The sequence below is a fragment of the Macrotis lagotis genome, chromosome 2 (assembly GCF_037893015.1).
Source record: "Macrotis lagotis isolate mMagLag1 chromosome 2, bilby.v1.9.chrom.fasta, whole genome shotgun sequence".
Classification (NCBI taxonomy): domain Eukaryota; kingdom Metazoa; phylum Chordata; class Mammalia; order Peramelemorphia; family Peramelidae; genus Macrotis; species Macrotis lagotis.
In genome coordinates this window covers 127,011,846-127,035,444 of record NC_133659.1, presented here as the reverse complement: position 1 = coordinate 127,035,444, position 23,599 = coordinate 127,011,846, and the positions used below count along the sequence as shown (strand labels likewise).

At 37.7% G+C, this 23,599-nt stretch overlaps 2 protein-coding genes across 9 annotated transcripts in view; one reads left to right on the top strand and one right to left on the bottom strand.

The window, feature by feature from the left end:
- The window catches only part of MIA3 (MIA SH3 domain ER export factor 3), a 92,772-nt gene that overhangs the window by 29,582 nt on the left and 39,591 nt on the right, over positions 1–23,599 (bottom strand). For 6 of the 8 annotated variants that reach the window (XM_074222721.1, XM_074222722.1, XM_074222723.1 and 3 more), the window contains exons 6-8: positions 18,169–18,458; positions 5,590–5,721; positions 2,614–2,635 (exon numbers count right to left, since the gene is read on the bottom strand). In XM_074222721.1, coding sequence (XP_074078822.1) covers positions 2,614–2,635; positions 5,590–5,721; positions 18,169–18,458 — 444 coding nt within the window. Of the gene's footprint in view, positions 1–2,613; positions 2,636–5,589; positions 5,722–9,065; positions 9,302–18,168; positions 18,459–23,599 lie in introns of those variants that run through there. The other 2 variants (XM_074222725.1, XM_074222726.1) reach the window with 1 other exon arrangement.
- Positions 14,921–23,599, top strand: part of TAF1A (TATA-box binding protein associated factor, RNA polymerase I subunit A) — a 99,297-nt gene continuing 90,618 nt past the window's right edge. Inside the window, exons 1-2 of the mRNA XM_074222731.1 lie at positions 14,921–15,054; positions 19,517–19,591. The gene's annotated coding sequence lies outside the window, so the exon portion shown is untranslated. The remainder of the gene's footprint in view (positions 15,055–19,516; positions 19,592–23,599) is intronic.

Sequence of the window (23,599 nt, the reverse complement as noted above, 5' to 3'; positions counted from 1 at the left end):
TTTCACAAAATTAGTGCACACTAATTAGGGTCTAGCTGTTAAAAAAATATATAAGTAGAATCACTAAAATCTTAAGAGCTGAAAATAATCTCAGGTTCGTCTAATTTAAAGTCTACCCATATCACTAATCTTCACTAGGTGAAGATCTGAAGTGACAGGGAACTCATTAACTTCTGAGAGGGCTTACCATATTTTTGGCTCATTCTAACTTAACAGTTTTTGAATATTTATGGGTAAGCAATAATCTTTTTCCCCATGACTTAACCTTAAGTACCTGCTCTGGTGATAACTTTCTGTGGTGACAATCCAACAACAATTTGAAGGCTGCTATCAAATCACCAAATCTTTATTCTCTGGTAAAATTCTTCAATTGATCACCGAGATTCTGAATTCCTTTATCATTCTGGTCATGTTGTAACCTAGAAAATGACCCCTTTCAAAGACCTAACACATCTACAACTACACCAGGGATCCAGATGTGATCAGATCATGTTAAGATAACAAATGGAAATGATACTTTCATTGTTTTGCATACTTTTCTTTATTAATATAGGCAGAGATCATATTGGTTTTTTGGCTGTACATTGCAAATTCAATACTGAACTGACAAATCCTCTAAGATCCACTGAGATCTTTTTCCACACTTATTTTTAGCTACATTCCCCCCCATTATAAATTTGGAATTTGTTTTTTATCTTAAATGCAAGAGTTCACATTTAAACCCTCTCTATTAAACAACATATTCTTGTTAGTTTTGTCCAAAAGATCAGATAAACACTCAATAAGATAGTGTTTGCTAAACATGAGAACATAATTGTACTTGAAAAAAAACTCCCTATTTGACAAGAACTAGGAGGAAAACTGAAAAGCACTTTTGTCAAAAAGTGAACTTAAGTCAACACCTTAAACTCTATATAAGAAGTTCTAAATGGATATTCAACTTAAATGTAAAAGGCTAAATATGAAGAAAAAAGATGTAGGTATTTTTTCTGATTATAGCTGAGAGAGAATTCTTAAACTAAGAAGGAATAGACACACATTACAAGAAATTGAAAAGATTTTGCATAAATAAAAACCTTTGTACTGAAAATCTCTCATATAAGTCTGGTCCTAAAATATTTTGTGAATCGCAATGAATAAGTTGTCAGAGGACACAAACAATTTTCAGAAGAAAACAAAGATTTTTTCCAAATCATTAAGAAGAAAATACAACAAATCAAACATCACTGATGTTTTCACACCCAACAAACTATCAGAGAAAAAAAATAAGATGGAAATAGTAAAGTTGGAGAGGTTATGGGAAGACAGAAATGGTCCAGCCATTCTACAAAGCAAGGTGGAATCATACCAAAAAATGTCACTAAAATGTCTATTAATTCTTCCAATCCAGAGATCCCATTTAAATCAAGTAGATCAAAAAACAAAGATGGTCTCACATATACCAAAGTAGCACAAAACTAGAAACAATCTAGGTTATCTAAGAATGAAAAATTATTTTAAACCAAAGGTGGTACATGAATGTAAAATATTACTGGGCCAGAAAATGAGTATGAAGAATTCAGAAATACAGAAAAATTTATATGAAGTCAGGAAACCCAAGAAAACAACCTGATTAATAACTATGTAAAAAGAAAGAACCATAAAAATGAAACCAACGATGTGTAATTATAAGGATCTATCTGATGGAGAGTCAGCCTGCCTCAAATCTCTCCCCACTCCAATTCATCCTCTAATTAGCTACCAAAGCAATTTTCCTAAATCACAAATTTAATCATGTCACATATAGTCCCCACTTGCACTCAACAGTGGTTCCCAATAGTAGTTGATCTCCAATATCAAATATAAAATCCTCTAACTCTCCCCTTCTATCTTTCCAATCTTCATACTCTACTCCTTGTTATAGATTCCCTTAAATCTAATGGTAAAGGAACTGTCCCTTTTAGTTTAAACCAACCCAGTGCTTATCTCACATATAGTAGGCATTGAAGAAATGCTTAGTGACTGATTTATCATGATTGGCCTCAGAGAAAAGTTGAGAAAATGAATTTCCTTCCTTTCATTATAGAGAAGGGGGACAATTAGCATGGAACATTGCTTCCAAATAAAGTCAATGTAGCCCAACTATTTTTTTTTTAAATCTTTATTATAAGAGATAGCTTGTTGACTAGGGGAGGTAGAGAGGGCTATCTCTGGGAAAAACAAAAAGCATCATTTAAAAGTATGTATATTACACTTCATACTATTTACACACAAATAATTCATAATCTTAGTTAAAACAGGTCTATTGTCACCACTACCAGAAAAACTGTGTCTGAACATAAATGAAAGTGTTTTTGAATATACCAGCTACTTATCAGCTAACTGTGCTAAGAATGCCTTTTATTTTGTTTAAGATCCTTTTCTCTTTGTCCTGTCTTCATAGCTTTAATAACTAGCATCAAAAAGATCATTTGTGGATTCATATCTGAATTTCCTTGTCAAATTTAAAACGCAACCATTTACAGAAGTCAATCAATCTTTTACAAATCACAGTATCTACATATAACAGATTTACATGTAAACTCTGCCAAACATATTTGAGTGACTATGTAACACGCAAACCAAAAATCTTACCTTGATAAACTCTGCTCTTTACCTAGAACATAAAAAAAAGAATGTCAAGGTTTTCTATAAATTTTAAAAACACTAACACAAGTAGATATAATTTCTATTTTAAACTGACTGATATTACTAATGTGAAATGTAAGTGAAATGTCAGTGAAATTACATAAATATACTCAGGAGGATTTCTAAATTAAAAGCCTCTAGGTTAATATCCCTATTTCAGAGACAGAATAAAGATCTACTTAATACTTAACTATTAAATATTTCCATGTAATTTGTAGAAAGGTAAGTTTAAACTTGAGATAACAGAATTTTCCAACAATTAGAGATATTTAAGGCTGTCCAAAGAGCTATTAGGTCCAACAAAAGCTGAATAACCACTTGTCATATATTTTGTAGAAAGTATTCTTATTCAGGTTCGAGTTGAACTAGTTGTTCTCTGAGGTCTCATTTCTGAGTTTATCAACACATCTGCCATATTCTGGAAAATTATAATTATTTTTATGGCAGTTAAATTTCAATTTATCTAAAGATCACTTATCCCGAAATCCAAGAGGGCAAATTCCAAGAAGGAAGGATAAATGAGAAAAGGAAAGGGGGCCTTCAGCACCCCAAATCAGGAAAAGACACTCTCAACTCAAGGCATATGTTGCTTTCTAACAACTTTAATTCATTTTTTTATACCACTTCAAATCATAATAAGCAAAATAAAATGAGTAAAAGAAACATAACTGCTAGACACTGTCCCCCTGACAGAGACAAAGAATAAGAGCAAATGCCTCTCCTAACATATCAAGAGTGTTACAAAAACTATCCACTATTTTTAACACTTTCAATGAGGGGAAAAAAAAATGCTTTCATAATTTCAGTTTGGGATGCCAAGACAGATCTTCCCCCGCTTAGATTTTCATCCAAAGATTTGCATGCAAAATTTTTGAAATTTAAAAATTGTTCTGGCACTTTAAAGGAATAACTTCTCTAATTTGAGAAACTCATTTATGTAGATGAGCTCATTTCTTGAGAATCATAAGTGTGAAGCATTAAATATATATATATATATATATATATATATATATATATATATATATATATAAAATGCAATATCAGGTGGCAGAGTGAAATGAAATGGTGGAAAGCAAGCCTCAGAAACAAGAAAAGTTTGGGTTCAACCCTGTCTGTGGAACTGATTAAGTCACATGCCACTTCACTAGGGTCCCAGGCCACTCTATAAATTCCAAAATGATTGACCTTCTGCAACAGTCTAAGGTAATGGGTGTTTTTTTCTTCTCCAATTACAATAAACAATAATCTGTTCATTATATGCAAGACATTATGTTAGGTATAAGAAAAAATCAGGCAAAAAAAAATCAAGATAATCAAATGACATACTGTTTGTGAGGTATTTATACTATGTCTGGCATGTAGTAGCATTTAATAAATTCCTGTTCTTTCCCCTTTCCCCAAAAAGAAAAAATAATTTCAGCCCCCCCCAATAGTTAACATTCATAAAAATCTCAGAATAATAGTTTCATATCTCTAAATTGTTAATCTTTCATTTTCTTTTTTTGGATATTTTATTTTTATTTTTCCAATTCCATGTTAAGAAAGCCTTTCAACATTCATCCACCTGCATATGCATAAGCTACATAGTTTTCCATCTCTCCCCCCACAGCAAACAATCCGGTAAAAGTTGTACATGTGCACCCATGTTCAACACATAGGATGTAGGAATAAGGGTTCTTATCTTAATCTCAATAAACTCGAGTTTTTTCCCCAATATTTTAATTTGTTGCATTTCAATAGCATTAATTTCCTTTGCATTTCTGTATATTTTATTTGGGCATTTAAAAATATATTTCTGAGAAGGGGCCTACAGGCTTTCCCAGATGACCAGAGGGACCCATCACACAAAATGACTAAGGACTGCTCTAGTCCAGTCAAGTGCCTCACTGGAGGCAATATGCCAATGAAATCCCAGGTCCATGGGAATTAGGACAACATGAATTTCTACAATGTAAACAGTATAGGTAAATTCAGAAGTTAGGGTTATAATAAAGCTGTATGGATGTAAAAATATCAATTTTCAAAATAAACAAATTTGAATTGCCTGGAAAAAGTTCAACAAGCAAGAGTCAATGGGGAATAGCAGATAAGTCTGTCTCTGATATCTTCCAAACTAGTAGTTTAGCTACTGTCCAACAGAGCAGCACACCTTGCTGTTCTTCGTATACAGTATACTATTCTCCAATCTGCATGCCTAGCTTACTTCATTTCCACCTTAAGTCTTTATTTCAGATTCAACTTGTGTCACTTTTCAATATGAAGAACCCCTTCCCTCCCCCACAACTGCTTTGTATTCAGTCTATATATAATTACATATCTACGTGTTTTCCCATGTAGACAGTGAAATTCATTACATTAGTCTCTGGATTCACAATGTCTAAAACATACTTGCTTCATAAATGTTTGCTAGTGAAGTTTTATATATAAGTCACCATTCTTAGAATGTCACAAAATTTTTAGTTCAAGTTAAATTTTCAGTGTTTTCTATAGTTGAATTGATCAATTTATAAGTCTGGATACTATATGAGAGTTTTGCAAAAGGACAAGAACTTAAAACATGTGCCCTTCACACCAGCAACACGGATCATGTCAATTACAGGCTGAAAGACATGTAGGCTCCAGCCAGGATGCGACTTTCATCACCAACGTTTATCTCACATTTAGATGGAGAAGAAATACTGCATTGGAAACAGTCATCACTCTGAGTGATAGTTTTTGACATCTTCAGGCTGGCATACACTTTGTTACAACAAAATTAAATATCATTTTAAAGGGATGGTTTGTGATTCAAGTAGTTCTGTTCATACATCAACAATGGAAAAAGTAGATTAAAGGAGAAGTATACCTTCCTATTAGCAGAGAACTAAATAAACAATAACTCTTTATGCAAATTTCACTTAAAGATATATTCAATATACTCACTGAAAGGAAAGTTCTCCAAAAGAAAATGGCAAAAGAAGCAAATCCCAGTAAAGCTGTAACAATTATAGGCTCCCAGGGAAGTCCATGAAAATCAGGGCCAGGTCGAATATCTTCAGGCAATGAAGCAACCAACTGAAATATCAATGTTGGAAATAATGAAAAAAACTTGAGAAAATTCTTGTGTCAGATTTATTCACGATGAGTTCAAGTAATACTAATTCATATTTCTTTAATTTTATCCCCCCCTCCTCAAAATTTCAATAGCCCCCAATGCCCAACAAAGTAAAGTTCAATTCCTTGACTGATACTGGCATCCAAGGTCTACACAATCTAAACAGAATCTACATTTATAACTTTATTTTCCTTTGCCCTTTAAAATGAGGCTTCTACATGTCAAAATGACATGCTATCTTCTAAAAACATCTTTTAAGTTTCCATTCCTTTTGAAATTCTCATTCAAATTTCCCAGTGCGATTCAAATTTCAATTTCCATTTGATCATGCTATTCAATGCTGCTTTGAGCCATCAGAACCCAAACCTAGGAGTGCCCACTTGTCTATCTCCTGTGTGCCCACTTGTCTATCTCCTGTGTGCTGTTGTTAACATATCATCATCATCATTATTATTATAACCATTAAGAGTATTAGAAAACATTACTTCCTATGCATTTCTAGAGCACTCCTTGTCTAGACTACTTAATTAAATTGCTGGTGCCTTTTAATGTTATCTTTATATCATAACTAGACTAAAAGTTCTAATAAACTAGACTAAAACAAAACTAAGATTCTTGAAAACATGAATGCTACCTGTAAAATTTTTGTATACCATTCAAAGCAAAGTGAATTTAATGCCATCTTTTTAAAAATATTTTTTACCTAGTATCCCCTCTTCTCAGAAAGTGGGGATCAGAAAATATTCAAACTAGGAAGCAAACAAGACTTCAAAAATGAAAAGGTTGATATCATAAACCCAGACAGAAAACATGAAAGTATCACAAAACAAATCAATAATTTCATTAATAGGAATCTTCATAATTCAGGTGGACATATTCTAAAAGTCTTATATTCCATATATATTAAAAATAAAGATGAAAAGAAAGCAATATGGAGGCAGCTAGGTAGTGTAGTGAATGGAGCACTGGCCCTGGAGTCAGGAGTCCCTGAGTTCAAATCTGACCCCAAACACTTAATAATTACCTAAATTGTGTGGCCTTGGGCAAGTCACTTAACCCCATTGCCTTGGGGAAAAAAAAAGAGAACTCATTTCCACATTTTAGCTGAGCTGAAATTAATTAGGAGTAAATAGGTGAAAGAGGTTTTCAACCTTCCAAACTTCAACAAGTTCATCCCTTTCTATACCTCTGGAGCCATAGTTCTTTAAATATACCAGTTCCTAACAATGGCTCCCATACTAATGGTAGTCTATAAAAAACATTTGTGTGGGAGATAGGAGAGTAGAAGGGATTGTGGGGAATATATTTTGCAAACTCTAAGTTTACCACAAATAAGTCACTGTGGTAGGTTATTATAATACAAAGATTAAATGGAAGAGGTCCTACCCTCAAAGAATTTACAATCTAATGAGGGAGTAAGATATAGAAATTTCCATAAAGCTGAATGAGATAAAGATACAAACAAGACGATATAGTAAGAATGAAGTGTAAATCACTTCCATCTGAGAAAAGAGTTCAGGGATAAGGGATAGGAGAACTGGCAGGAGGGCTTTGAAAAAAGAAAGAATTTCTAACAAACTGAGATGAAAGAAGAGTGAGTGTATTCCAAGCACAGAGATGATCTATAAAAATACAAGGGAAAGGTAATTAATATTCCAGTTAATATTGGCTGGAATACAGTAAATGAAAGAGAATTATGTGTTATCAAATGAAGTTTTTATTTTACTTCTTGACAGGAACTCTGTCTTCTCAATGCAGAGTGATACCTTTCCTGAAACTTTGCAGCTTTTACAGAATTTGCTGGGGACTTGAAAAGTTAACAAATATGCCCAACATGCTATATAGCTAGTCTATATTAGAGGAAGGACTTGGAACACTTGCCTTCCTGACTCAGACCAAACCATAACCATTACAAGACAGGTATATCTCAGCAATTAGTGAGTCAGAAAGAACTACGTGAAGCAATACACCTGAAGAAATCAAAATTGGAAAATCATTTTTTGTTTAACTATATAAACTTTTCACTTGCCCATTTAAAGTTTTTGTGCTCAAAGAATTCAAATAAATGAATAAAATAAAAATTCCTTTGTCACCTGCCAAAATCCTAGACCATAAACTATGGGCTAACTTTTAACATGCAATTAATGAGTTTCAAAACCAGAGCTCAAAAGAACTTTAAGAAAAATTAATTTTTAGGGGCAGCTATGTGGTGCAGTGGATAGAGCACCAGCCCTGGAGTCAGGAGGACCTGAGTTCAATGCCACCTCAGCCATTTAATAATTGCCTAGTTGTGTGACCTTGGGCAAGTCATTCTTAATCCCATTGCCTTTAATAAATAAAATTAAGGGGAAAAAAAGGCCTAAGGAACTAAGGACAGAGTTGTCTAGGCCAGAGGTATCCAAACTCCTGATTGCATACCCCACATCAAATTAAAAATGTTAATTGGGAAATGCTCAACAAAATAAAATACAAATGTAACAAAGAACTTTTGGTTTTTAAATCCCACAGGTTTTCATTTGAGTTTGATACTAATAGATGAAGCCAGAACACTTTTTTTTCCTGGTATTTATTTTGTGATTTAGGGTTTCACTCTAAAGGGGGATAATCTTTTTAAAGGAAAGAAAAGGGATGAAAGGAATAAATCTTAATCCTTAAGTGCTAGGAACTTCTTTGTAAGATTGTATTTTATGAACATCTTTTTCGTTTATTTTTAAATATCAGAGTGCAATTGCAAGGAATAAAAGGGAAGATAGAAAATCTCCCAACTCATTCTTACAAGACACTTGATCTCAGGATAGAAAAAAGAAATTTCTGCAGCATCTCAGTACATCTTTTAAAAGATCATAATAAAAACACTTCACAAAAGACAAGACAAAAAGCCTCCAAGATTTCCTTGTCATTTGATTTGAACCATACTTAAGGTTCCTCTTGGTGACAGGTCGAGATAACATGCAACTTCTCTGAATCGCTGACCCTTTTTAGGTCGGTTCCAAGTAGGTCTGCCCAAGTTTAACTAAATGATCTCTTCAACACTCTAGTCTTGCACTTCCTCCATTCTGTGGACAACACCAGACAGGATCTGCACGCCCGCCCAGCCCTGTGACACTGACACACGCACGCGCGCACGGACACACACGAGGCCCCGCCCCGGGCCGGTGACCGGAGGGGGCCGGGGCCGCCCCTCCCCCCGGGCTCCCCCCGCCCCTCCCCCCGGGGCCTCACCTGCCCCTGCCCGTCAGCGGCTCGGGCTCCCCGCCCCCACCGCAAGGCCCCTCCGCCCTCCCCCCGGGGGGCCGGCGGTCACCTCCAGCAGCTTGCCCAGGAGGGCGGCGTACAGCACCGAGAGGGGGCCCAGCAGCTCGGGGGCCCCCGTGGCGGCGGCCGTGGGCCCGGCCGGGGCGGGACCCGTCTCCATCTGTCCGGCGGCGAGGCCGGCTCCCCCGCCGCGCTTTCCTCCTCCCCGACGCCCCGCTCGGGTTACGGGGAAGTGAACTTTGTCTGCTCGCCCGCGCGCCCCCCCCCAGAGGTAACACGTCAGCCCGCCCGGCCCTGACCCCGAGCCGGCCTCGGCCCCCCTGTGACGTCAGCACTCGGCGCCGCCGCCACGGCGTTCCGAAAAGAGCGCGACACTCGGGAGAGCCGGGTGCAGGGGGCGGGGCCGGCGGAGGAAACCAACTGCAAGACTGGGGGGGGGGCGTACCGGGAAACTGCCGCTGCAACGGCCTCGGCACGCGGGGGGCGGAGTTAGAATGCCAAACTCCCGGGGGCAAGCCCAGAGCAAGTGTGAGAGGGCCTGAGGAGCCAATCAGGGAGCGGGAAACAGGGGGCGGGCCCCCGGGGGGCGGGGACTGTGTGGCGCTTCCTCCTCGGCCTCCAATAGGAAGCGGCACCGAGGCAGGGGCAGGAAGAAGGCGTTAGCGGGCCGAGGCCATCTCCCGACCGTGCCGGAGCCTTCCCTGTCTGCGAGGTCTCCCCTCATCCGTCCAACTTGGATCAGCGCACGCTAAGGGAACAGTCGGGGGGATTGTAAAACTCAAAGTAAACAAGACCTTTGTAAAGTTAAAGGGGAGAGCTGGGTGGCGCAGTGGAGAGAGCACCGGCCCTGGAGCCAGGAGGACCTGAGTGTTCAAATCAGACTTCAGATACTTAATAATTACCTAGCCGTATGGCCTTGCAAAAAAGCCAAAAAAAAAAAAAAGTGAGCTTACTTCAAGGGACCGTGTCACTTTTCTTTTTGCTATCCCCAGGCCTCTGCACACAGCCCGCGCTTCCTAAGCGCTTCAAGCATTTACTCTCCCGATTAGGTTGCTGCCGCCTGTCTAGGCTCGGGCACCTATTCCTCCAGAAGGGGAGCCTGACACAGGAACATCCCACGGTAGTGTTTTGTACAAGTACACAAAAAAAAAAGACCTGCCACAACCTGGCCCCCACCTGGCCCCCTCCAACCTTCCCCGTGCAGCGACTTGTAGCTGATCGACACCTGCATGACATCACTAGGTTAGGGGCAAGTTACAATGTATCCAACTGGCTGGTCCGTCCAGTGACTGCACCAAGGTCAGGCGCACATAATGCATGTAAGCACCTGGGGGGGGAGGGGGTACCCCCAAACTTGTGCGGCTCTTAATTACTGTGAGCTGCCCCAACTCTGCCTTGCTCGTGCCGGGTGGTCCTGTGCTAGTATTTCCCATGGGGCAAAATCAATTCCCAAGTTCTTAAGAAAGACCTTGAGTGTCCTTGCATCACTTCTTCTGACCTCCTGCCAGTAGCGCAACTTTTCCAGTCTACAGACTCAACCTCCCCAACCCCCCTCCCAAGTACTAGTCTATCCAATGACCCTGGTCTCTGGGCATTTTTACAGGCTGCTCCTGGAATATGCTCTATATATCCACTCAGTAGATTCTTTGTCTTCAAGTCTCAAGCTAAAATCTCACCTTCAGAAAGGCTCTCTCTCAATTCCCCTTAATGTCTTGACACATAGATATATAAATATGTATATATGGATTATAAATAATATGCTATATATACATATGTAGATATATAGATATGTCTAAACACATTATTTAGACATAAATGTTTTCATGTTATCTATATATTCCAAGACAGTAGTTCCAATAGGGACTGCCTTTTGCCTTTCTTGTATCCTCAGTGTTTAATGATATCTGACATACAGTAAGCACCAAATAAATACCTGATGCTTGTCCTTCATTTTTTTGTCAAGGCAATGGGGTCAAGTGACTTGCCCAAGGTCACACAGCTAAGTATTAAGAGTCTGAGTCTGGATTTGAACTCAGGTCCTCTTGATTCCAGGGTCATTGCTTTATCCACTGTACCACTCAGCTTCCCCCATCTTTTATTTTTGAAAAAGACCATGACATCAGAGAAGTGATGCCATGACAAGCACGTGAATTAGATTTGAGTGAGGAGGTGTTGTACTAAGTCACCCACCTCATTTTCTCCTCAAGTCATCTGAATCCAGTGATCAGATATGAATCAGGACAACTGGAAATGGACCTGGATGCGAGGCAATCAATGGATAGAGAACACTGGCCTTGGAGTCTGAAGGATAGTCGTTCAAATTCGGCCTCAGACATTTGACACTTATTAGCAGTGTAGCCTTGGGCAAATAAATTCTTAGTGACTGACATACCAGAAACTACAAATGAACCTGCACAGCATCCAATGAATAAAATATTAAGCCTTATTATATACAAAGCTTTGTCCTAAGAGCAGAACTTCATCTAGAAATTTTGATAACTATTTCAATATAATTAGTATTCTTTGTAAACCTACATATTTTATACATTGAAAACATTGTGAGGAATATCCAAGGTTTCATCAAACTGCCAAAGGGGGCTATGACACAAAAGTCTCAAAGGGTTACCTGGAATACTGAGAGGTATTAATGTAGTAGAGAAATGTAGTCAGAGAAATATGTTCTATAACCAATCTGTTCCCTCTGCACTGAACATGTATCTTACATTTAACACTAACCTCTATCCCATTCATTGCTCAAGGCAAGATATATGCCTCTACCCCAATCCCATAGTCCAAGCTATCTAGATGAGGTCAATGAACTTCTAGTAAAATCCTCCCAGCAAGGACTCAAGACTTACAAGCTACTGCCCCTCATCTACACGTCCCTAAATAAGACAAGTTCCTGCTTTCAAGGGTAATATACTAAATTTGCTTGTGATGTCTCTCATTTTTGTCCTTCCTTCTCTGAAGAAGATCACAATACCAGGGAGGTGATGCCATGACATGCATGTGAATTGGATCTGAGTAAGGGGGATGGCACTAAGTTACCAGGTTCACTTTCTCCTGTGGATCATCTGGGTCCAGTGATCAGGTAAGAATTAGGATGACTGGAGAAGGCCCTAGGTGGGAGGCAATCGGGATTAAGTGATTTGCCTGTGGTCTCATAGTATCAAGTATCTGAGTCTGGATTTGAACTCAGGTCTTCCTGACTCCAGGACTCTATCTACTGTGCCACCTAAACTGCTTTCATAAATCAGCCTTATGTTAGAATCCTTTTCTGATTAACTCCTTGTAAAGTATTTGACAAATGGCTAACTGTGCCTTTACTTATCCCATATATAGACATACCAAACTTATAGTAGCAAGTTAGAAGTAGTAGTAGTAAGTAGCAATGTATAGTAGCAAGTCCTAAAGTCAACTCTGCCATCTATCAATTAGTGTTGTTTGTCTTTCATTGGGGTGGTACAGTGGATAGAACACTAGACTGGAGTCTGGAGAACTTGAATTCAAATCTGTTCTCAGACATTAGACATTTACTGGTTGTGTGATCTTGGGCAAGTCACTTAATGCATGATTGACTCATATCCAGGGCCATCTCTAGTTGTCTTGATTCATATATTTAGCCTCTGGACCCAGATTGCTCCAGAGGAGAAAGTAAGGCTAGTGACTTTGTACAGCACCCCATAACTCAAATCCAATTCATATGCATTCATGGTATCAACTCCTTTATGTTATGGTATTCTTTGAGAAAGGACAGGGCAGGGGGAATGTCTCAGTTATATCATCTATGTTCTCTGAGTTACTGTCCTCCCATCTATTTATACCTAATTATATCTTCCTGCCCCACAGGTAACTTCTCCTGCCCCTATACCTTTCCTTATTGCTCATCCTCTCATGGTGGCTGCTGTTAGCTACTGCTAACCTCTCTCTCTCTCTCCCCCCAGCTTCTAATAACCATGGCAATACTTAAATAAACCTTTTTTTGGTCCCTAAATACACATGGGTCAGAACTAGTACTTTTGTTGTAAATTCATCACATTTAAACCCAAAACTAGACCACACTAAAAACATTCTTCAAAAACATTTTTAAATCTCATTTCAATTTCAATTGGTTCCTCTCTTTCTTCGATTGGTTCCCTCTTCATCAGTCATAGAGCTACTATGTATCAGAGGTCAGACTAGAATTGAGGTTTGAGTATAGCTCTTTGTATTATGTCGTCCTATCTCTTCTGTTGATCATAGTAGATATTTAATAAATATTGGATTGTCTTGGGTCAGGGACCTGCAGTGAGGGGAGGCAAAGGATGTAGAGCTGTGCCCCACAGTGCAAATGCTGACAGATACTGTCTGTGCCTCCCCAGCCATGGACTCCATCACACATCACTATTTGGCATTAATTTCTCTGGACATTAGTTTCCTAAATTATGAAAGAAGAGTTAGACTAAAAGGATCTCTAATTGCCTTTTAAGTCTAAATCTATTAACTTGGGGAGAGGGAAACAAGAGAAATGGAGGGAGAGAGAAAAAAAAGAGGGGAAGTGGAAGGAAAGGGGCAGGGGAGGGGGGGGATGAGGAAAATCACCCCCAAACTGCTACAATGAGCAAGAATCCTTCAGGTCATAATCCATCTAAATGAGACAAGGCTACTCCAGCATTTTCCCAGGACAAGACAGAGTTTAAGAGTTCCCACTAAATGAAACCAAAACCTATTCCTTTGGAATAATGTTGCAATTCCTGTAGAAGGCCTTCCAATTAACCATCCCCAACAAATCTTTGTCATCCTCTTTTCCATACTTCCTACTGCACTATCTCCAACTCAAATGTTTCCAATGCCTTTACCCAGTCTTTTTATTTATCCAAGTTCAACCCCTTCAGAAACTGTTAAAACTAAAAAAAGAGTAATCACTAAAACAGAGAATAGCCATAAAAAAAGAAAAAAAAAACTGGTCAACAATTCACAAAGTTAATCTAAGAGGAGAGAAAACAATCAAAAACATTAGAAATAACAAGAGACAAAAAAACATGAATCTACAAGCTTTGACTCTAATCATACCTCTTCTACTAAAGTAACTTTCATTAACTTGGAAAGTGAACAGCTAACTTAAGAAGATGGTATGTAAGACTGGGATTTGAATTTCTGGTCTATATTTAAAATACTGGCATAGCGAATTCCTGACAGAAGGTAGAAAGGACCTCAAAAAAAAAAGAGAGAATAAGAGTGTAATTTGCTTAGGGTCTGCAAATCTGGTCAAAATGTTTTTTTTTTAATGACTGATATAGAATACTGCCTAAAGTAGAGGCCACCAAACTAGATACAATAGAGTATTTACAAAAAGGAATGATTAGCAGTTGAGACTCCCAGAAATCACAGCAGACAAAATCAAAGGAAGAAACCGATAATGAAATCCAAGAGTAAAAATCCCAAGGACTAAAATTCTATGGGTTAAGTCAATCTGAAATAACAGGAAATTCTTTTTTTTTTTCTTTTTAAGGCAAATGGGGCTAAGTAGCTTGCCCAAGGCCACAAAGCTAGGTAACTGAACCCAGGTACTCCTGACTCCAGGGCCGGTGCTCTATCCACTGCGCCACCTAGTCACCCCTATAATAGGAAATTCTTAAAACGTCAAAAAGTACAACTTCTTACAACTCAGAAGTAGGGGGAAACAGGAGTTGTCTACATAATCTGATGTGGATGTACAAGCAACTCTGCAACAAGCACAGATCTTTAAAAGTAAATACAGTTGGTAGAATGAAGGCAACTAACAGAAACTGAATAGAAGATTCTATTGTGGTACAATAGTGCCAGGAATACTAAAGTTTGGAATACTGCTGAGCTGGAGAGAGAAGGCAAGGTTCACAATAGAATCTTTGGTCATAATGGGGGGAACAAGGAGGGCCAAAGAAGGAATAGGCAGTATGACCTTGGGGTGCCTTTGGGAGATTGGTGACAACTGATGACAGAAAAGATAGCAAACAAGGGGAATGACCACACTAAAAATGACAGGACAACTTCAGTTTAATGGACATGTGACACCCAAGGTAAATAGAGATTACTGTAAGAAAGCAACCAACTGTCTTTGACAAATTCAAGTCACCAGACTGAACTGCATTCTTGGGTACTGAAAGGACTGGTGGAGGTTATAACAAAGTTTCTGTCAATGACATCTGAAAGGTTGTAGAAAATGAAAGAGGAGATTAGAAGTCAAATGATATCCAGTTATAGAGGTTTTTTAAATCAGAAAATAATGAACTCTACAAAGTATAGGAAAATGAATTTGACTTAGATTTCCAGGACATTTCTAGCATTGATCTTTTTTTTTAGTTGTTTTTTTTTTAGTTTTTGCAAGGCAATGGGGTTAAGTGGCTTGCCCGAGGCCACAGGGCTAGGTAATTATTGAGTGTCTGAGGCCGAATTTGAACTCAGGTACTCCTGACTCCAAGGCCGGTGCTCTATCCACTGCACCACCTAGCCACCCCAGCATTGATCTTTAAAGAAAAGATTAGTGAGGAGGGCAGCTAGGTGGCACAATGGATAGAGCACCGGCCCTGGAGTCAGGAGTACCTGAGTTCAAATCCGATTTCAAACACTAATTACCTAGCCGTGTGACCTCGGGCAAGTCACTTAACCCCATTGCCTTTAAAAAAAAAGTAACACTTGAGCTGAGTCTTGAATGAAACTAGGGATTCCAAGATGCTCAGGTGGAGGTGGGGGAGTCCATTCCATGCAAAAGGGACATCAGGGAGAAGACACATAGATAGGAGATGGAGTATCACACCTATGAAGAAAGCTAAGAAGGTGGATTTATCTAGACTGCAGAGTACCTGAAGGGAAGCAATGTGCCAGAAGGCTGAAAAGGAAGGCTGGAGCTAAGCTATGAAGAAAGTGCTTTAGATGTCAATGAGTAGAGATTACACTTGATTCTAAAGATAAGAGAAGACCTGAGTAGGAAAATAAAACTTGAGCTTTAGGAAAATCACTTTGGTAGTTAAGTGAAGATGTGATAGGTCTGAACTTTGGGCATATGAATAGATATAAAAGGGGAACAATGCAACACATGTAGAGGAAGAAAGATTTTGTAGCTGCTTAGATATGAAAAAGGATAGGCAGCTTGACATAATGGATAAGCTTAAGCTTATCAAGAAGGTCAAGAAGACCTAAGGCGAAGTTTCATTTCAACTATGTTCTGGCTGTGTTCTCTAGACATGTAACTTAAATCTCAGTCCCCTAGCAAACTCTCTGAAACAGGGGTTTCTAAGTTTTTTATGTCATACAACCCTATGGAGCCTTCTCAAAATAATGTTTTTAAGTACATGATATACAACAGATAGGAATTACAAAGGAAACCAAAGATTAGTGAAAATAAAAGTGTATTTTTTTCCATCCAATTTCTTGAACCCCCTAAAAATCTCTCCATGGATTACTTCAGGATCCTTGGACTTGAAGTCAAGAACCTCTATTCTAAAATGATAATTTGTAGAACTTCCATCTTCAATGTTATAGGGAATTTCATTACTAGGAATTCCCACCACCTACAAAGACACAGGTGGAGACCCTCTCCACAAACCCTCCTCCCAATTACATAATCCCCAGTCTAGCTCTCAGGTCCAATGTCACTGAAAATTTAATGATGGCAGCAGGATTGTTCAATGGAAAGAATACCTGACCTAGACTCAAACTGGGGGATTCAAATTCTGCCTCTGGTTTTTATTACTTTTGTGACATTGGGCAAACACCAAATTTCTTGTACTTCATCTATGAAATATGATTTAGGATTCCTTCCAGGACTAGACATATCATCTATGATTCTCTGATCCTAATCATTAGGATAGAAGAATGTCCTATGGAATCTGGCTATAGAGTCAGATGGCCCTGGATAAGTTATTCCCCTCTACTGACTTGTTTCCTCCTCTCTTCAATGAAAGGCTTAAACTAACATTATCTCTAGCTAGCTATCCTTTCCTGTGATAAATCTATAACCCATAATGATACTATGAAGAAAACACTGAAAATCTGTGACTTATTAACAATTTCAAAAGGCCATCTCCAAAGGCTTTTTTAGTATAACCACTTTTACAGGTTATAGCTTTGGAGTTCAATAAAATACAAGTGCTCATATCTAGTCCAATTTCTTCATGTTACAGATGTGGAAAAAAAAAGCCCAGTGACATGAAGTGTTCACGTTTACATAGACGATAATATATTAGATACACTATTTGAACTCATTATCCTCTGAATTCTGAGTCAATGTTCATTCCAATGTGCCAAGTTCAGTGAATAGCTGCTACGCTGTACCCTTAAAGAATTAAAGAAAAAGAACTGCAACCTCGTTCAACTCTTGAATCTCTAGGTTCCTCATGTATTTGTGCTGACTTCTGGCCACTCCAAAGTTCCTCACTCTTCGATTCCAATCAATTCAGTTCAATAATTAATTATTAAGAACAATTATGTTCCCTCACCTAGGGTAATCACGATTAAGAGAAAAATAAAACAAAGTCTCTGCCCTCTAAGAGTTTGTTTATATTTTATTGAGCTAACTCTTCCACACTGAGAAAATACTCCCAAATTTCTTATTATCAACCTGTTAACTACCTCCACACTGAGAAGCTGTCAGCAATGAGGTTAGACATGGTCAGATTACAGCAGTTCATAACGAAGTGTGACTAACATAGAATCAATTATACCAAGGAGATTAGTATTTTTAAAAGAGAAATTAATCAACTGAACCAAAGGAAGCTAGAAAATATAGAGGGGAGGATGATTTTGACAAACCTTGAGTTCTGCCTTTTGCAGACCTTTCATTTACCAGGCCTAGGGATTAGAAAACTCAACACTCCACTTCTGGTAATTTGCCCAGACCCGAAGTATACCTCAAAACAAATATCAGTCCAGGAAGCAAAGCCCTAAAAAAAACCTCAAGATATTTCACCTTCCATAAAATGCCTCAATGTTTCCTCTAAAAAACCAATTCTGAATAAAAACAACAAAAGCATAATAAAATCTATAACGTATTTAAGTTCCACCTTTAAAAATTCCTTTAGATTATCAAAATCTTTTCAGAGCTATTAAATGAGAAACTTGCTGCAAACACACAAAATGTACTTAAATAATTATAATAATCCATAACCCATTTGGAAAATTAATGTCATACTTACCATCTCAATATATTGTTTCATGTTTTCTTTTGCTACCAGACTTGCACTTTTCACAGCTGCAAGAATCAGTGGTACCTCTGGATTTGTTTCCAAATGTTGTTCTGTATCCAAAGGAGTATCTTTTGTGGAAACCATTCCTGGAGGATGTTGTTCTGAATCTAAAGGCTTTTCTTCTGTGGAAACCATTCCTTGAGGATGGTGTTCTGTATCTAAAGGAGTTTCTTCTGTGGAAATTATTTCTAGAGGATGTTCTCTGATATCCAAAGGAGTATCTTCTGCTGAAATCATTCCTAGAGGGGGAAAAATTAAATTAAAATATAATTTAGTGTCCACTTGGGTGTTTTAGAATGTGCAGGTTTTACCCATTTAAATAATTCCCATGACACCCCTAACAGAAGTGAAGTTAGACCCTCTGAGTTTTCATGAAGGTCTCTAAAATTTAATTATAAATTTCTATCACCTCTTTATTGAAGGGCTAGTTGAATAATAGTATTTAAATCTTGGAGAGAAAAGGGAAGATAACTTTTATATTTTTTCCAAGACAAAGAGTCACTTAACCTTCAAGACAATAAATTCATTCAATAATTAAATATCTTTAATAAGTTATATGAGGGGGCAGCTAGATGACAGATAGAGCACCCCAACCCTGGAGTCAAGAGGACCTGACTTTAAATCTGGCCTCAGACAATAATCACCTAGTTGTGTGACCATGGGCAAGTCACTTAACCCAACTGCCTTAAATAAATAAAATTTTAAAAAAAAGTAAGTTGTGTGGTCAGTTAGATGGTACAGTGGATAGGGTTACTAGCCTGAGAAGCAGGAAGACTCATCTTCATGAGTTCAAATCTGACCTCAAGTATTTACCAGGCTCTGTAACCCTGGAAAAAGTCACTTAAACTTTGTGCCTCAGTTCCTCTATAAAATGAACTGGAGAAGGAAATGGCAAACCACTCCAATATCTGACAAAACAACCCCAAATGAGGTCATGAAGAATTATAAGGTTACTTAGATTTTACCTAACCATGTGGAGCTTTCCTAGATTCTTCTTATGAAATAAAACTATTTGAGAAATGCATCTATGAATTTAATTTTTCACTGTACATACCACTCCTGTATACCATTAAGTGAAACTGCCTAGATCTTATTGGTTCCTAAGTTGCTAATTTCTTCCTCCTTAAGGTTACCTCCTTATCATGTATCATGTATATACCCATATATGTTCACTGTTTTCCCTTTTTAAATCTAAGTTTGAGGGTAGAGACTGTTTATCCCTGTATTCTATTCTCAGTATTTAATAAAATGAAATGCCTATAGAAGGTAATAAATAAACGGTTATTAATTATTACAGGTTAAACAGAGAAGATAGCCAGCAATTGAATAGAACAGATCCTGGTAACCCAGAGAGCCACCTCACCCAGAGAAGGTATTTTACCCCTAGGGGGATTTCATGAGGTTCATGGGCTATATAATGTTACAAGCCAATTAACTCTAGAACCAGAGATTGCAGTTGCCCTCCAGGGACCTAGCCTGTGGGTGTGCATTGGGGAAGAAGCACATAGAATGTGTTTTCCAATCATTTTTCAGTTATTTCTGACTCTGTGACTCCATTTGGGATTTCCTTGGCAAAGATAACTGGAGTGGTCTGCCATTTCCTTCTCCAGTTCATTTTACAAAAATAAGGTTATGTGACTTGCCCAGAGTCACATGGTCAATGTTTGAGCTTAGATGCCTCCAGATCTGGTGTTCTATCTACTACTGCCCCACCCAGCTACTTATAGGATGTGCTAAACATACACTAAGATTTTTTTTGAGCCCTCCTGTCGTTGACTATGAATGTGGAGGGACCATGAGTGTGGAACTTTACAGAACTTATGTTTTATAAACTATTTTTCCTCTCCCTCTTTTTCATTTATTATACAAAGTAGGGAAAGCGACAGGCTATATTTGAAAATGGAAGGGATGGCTAGGTGGCTTAATAATTACCTAGCTGTGTGGCCCTGGGCAACCCCACTTAACCCCATTTGTCTTGCAAAAACCTAAAAAAGAAACACACACACACACACACACACACACACACACACACACACTGCAAGGCAAATGGGGTTAAGTGTCTTGCCCAAGGCCACACAGCTAGGTAATTTATTAAGTGTCTGAGACCGGATTTGAACACTGACGCCAGGGCTGGTGCTTTATCCACTGTGCCACCTAGCCACCTGATATATTTTTTAAAAAAACAGATTTTCTATAAAGAATAATGATTCTTGAACACAAGATGAAAGAGAGAACAGGAGAAAGACAATCACTCTCATTTTCTTTATTTCCTAATCGCTGAACCAAATTAAACTGTTCAAGTTCAATTGTTTGTTTTGCTTTGTTTCTTAGGGTTTCTCATAAATAGTCCCAGTCCCATTTCTCATTTACTTTCCTGTTCTTTGACTCCTATTCCCTGAAGTCCTGTAATACCTAGAGTTGGGAAAATTCTTGGTAGGGAATAAACCCTAAGCAGAATTTTTGCAAATATACAAACTTCTGTCCCCACTGGTCCCCAAAGTTATCCAATTATGGTACCCTGGTTCCCTTTCTGTATAAAAATTTCTTGAGCTACCAAAAAGTCTACAAATCAAATGTAAAAATAACAATTACATGCAAATTCCTTATTTGTGAATTCTCCTATTTGCTAAAATTTACTTGTAATCCCAATATTAACACTCGTGTTTTTGGCAATTTGGACAAAGAGTGGCAAAGAATTTGAATTGTCTGGTGCATAAATTTCCAAACTAAGGTAGAACACGGGGATGCTCTGCCTTCTTATTTCCATGAGGTCTATTTAGTGCCACATTTTTTGCATTTCTGTGCTTTTGGTGGGGAGGGTTGCTCTTTAAAATGATCTCAAAGCATTTTGCTGAAGTGATGTTTAATGTTCCTAAGTACAAGAAGGCTGTGAAATACCTTAAGGACAAAATGTGTGTGTTAGATAAGTTTCATTCAGTCATAAGTTATAGTGCTGTTGGCTGAGGGTTCAATATTAACAAATCCACAACATGCTAAACATCAGAAAAAGGGAGAGGAAATTCACTGATCTGTACATGAGGCCACTCCAGAAAGTGTTCAAGGAAATGTAACCAGAGACTTGTTGAAACCTAACCCTCTACACCCACCCAGGAGCACTGGTTCAGTATTAATTAACTCAGTGTTCACAGTGCCTTTATAGAACTACCATGAATTACAAGAATCAACTGTATCAACCTTTAATGAGAAAGTTACTCTTTATTGCTCATCTTTTCCACCTAAAATCTATGAGCATAAAAGATGAATTATATGTACTATGATACCACATACACATCTTTCTCCACTGAGCAGTAACCTTCAGAGATTTTTAACGGGCTCTAAGATAAAATGCAAAATCCTTATTTTTGACATTTTGAAACTTCCAATTGACCTTAGCAGAAATATTAAATTACTCCTTTACCAAATCTATACTCTAGCCAAATTAGGCTACTAGCTGTTACTCAGACTTGATGTGAACACCAACCTTTGTGCATTTGTACATGTAATCTGCCATGCTGGTAACTCCACTCATCAACTTTTAAATACCTCATGTTTCTGAGATCAGGTTTTTAGTCTTCCTGCCCCAGAAGGAGGAAGAAGCGTTCTTTGAATGAGGAAAAATTTTACTTTCCTAGATCAATCTGTCTTATCTCACTATTGTCCCCCATCACTCCCTATCTTGCATTATACTTATCAATTTATGTATTAAGTCCTACCTCCAACCCTCCTCCCCCAGAATGTAAATTTATTGAGGACAGGGATTATTTAATTTTTGTCTTCATTATCTTTGCTTTGTAGATAAGACACTTAACATACATACATAACATGAACATACATAAGATGAAGTCATTTCAAATGAATTTTCCAAAATGCCTTTGTATCTGAAATAGTCCTAAGTAAAATAACTGCACTGATTTAGCTTAAATCCTGAACTTATTACTTTTATAGAGAATAACATTATACTAGCTCAGTGACAAGATATTAATTTTGTTTTTCTTTGAAACCTATGTCTTTCACAAAAATTAATCTCTAAAAACTGACATGTGAATGGGATTTTTAAATATGAAATCATTTATTAAATGTAGTAGAAGAATTCATTATTTATCTCAAAGTGAATTGTTTTGTGAAGGATCCTTTCTTTAGAAATTAAAAGTTGCAAAGCAGAACAATTTTGAATTTTTTTGTGGGAGGGATGATAAATTTCAATCTTGTATTTTTTTTCTTAAAGTGAAATTTACATTTGTTCAATTTTTTAAAGTTCCCCAACACTCTCAGTTAAACTCAGTTGGAGAGAATTCAACACTATTTATTTGACAAAGATTTATTAAGCATGGCCTGCTCAAGAAGAATTTGTTTCTGTTCCCATGCTTATATTACTTTAGTATGATGAATAATAATAGTTAACATTTTTATAGTCCCCTATGATTTACAGAGGACTCTACATATCACCTCATTTAAATATTCTTCATATGAGTGATCAAAATGCATATGTGTGTATTAATGCAAACTAGTTAAGATTATGCAACGGAGGTAATAATCTCTGACCAATAACCTGCCAACTTCAAAAAATCGTCTTCCTCAGAAGCTTATCCTTTTGATAGGTATCTTCCAGAAAAGTTTTGTATATGCTGAATCAAAAAAAAAAAATAAGGCCCCCAAAAGTATAATTGTACCCAAAAAGCCTTCTATTTAAGACTTCTTTCATTATTCCTTTTTTTTTAAAAAATAAATCTATTGGGGTGGCTAGATGGCGCAGTGGATAGAGCACTGGCCTTGGAGTCAGGAGTACCTGGGTTCAAATCTGGTCTCAGACACTTAATAATAATTACCTAGCTGTGAGACCTTGGGCAAGCCACTTAACCCCATTTGCTTTGCAAAACCTAAAAAAAATAAATTAAAAAAATAAATCTATTGCAAAAGGATTATTTGAATCCTTGAGGATCCATTATCGATCCAATCACTGCATGTGGTACAAAAGCATATGGATAAGAGATCATTAGCTAGGTGGCATGGTGGATGGAAGCAGAAGGTCTGGAGACAAGAAGACCTGAAACACTTACTGGCTGTATCATCCTGGACAAGTCCTATAACCTTTGTTTACCTTAGCAGCCCCATCTATAAAATGGGGAAAATAAAAACACCTACCTCCTAGAGTTGTTATAAGAATCAAAGATGGTAATACTGCAAAGTGCTTAGCATAGTATCTGGCCCATAGAAGTTGCTATATAAATGTTCACTATTTATTATTGTTATTAATCACATATTCTGTGTGAATCATAGTCATATCTTCTAATAAGTCTTCAAAATTAAATTCACTCAACCAGCTGGGAAAATCTTCCTTTATAACTCTTACTATTGCATGGGTAAAAACAGAAGACCCAGA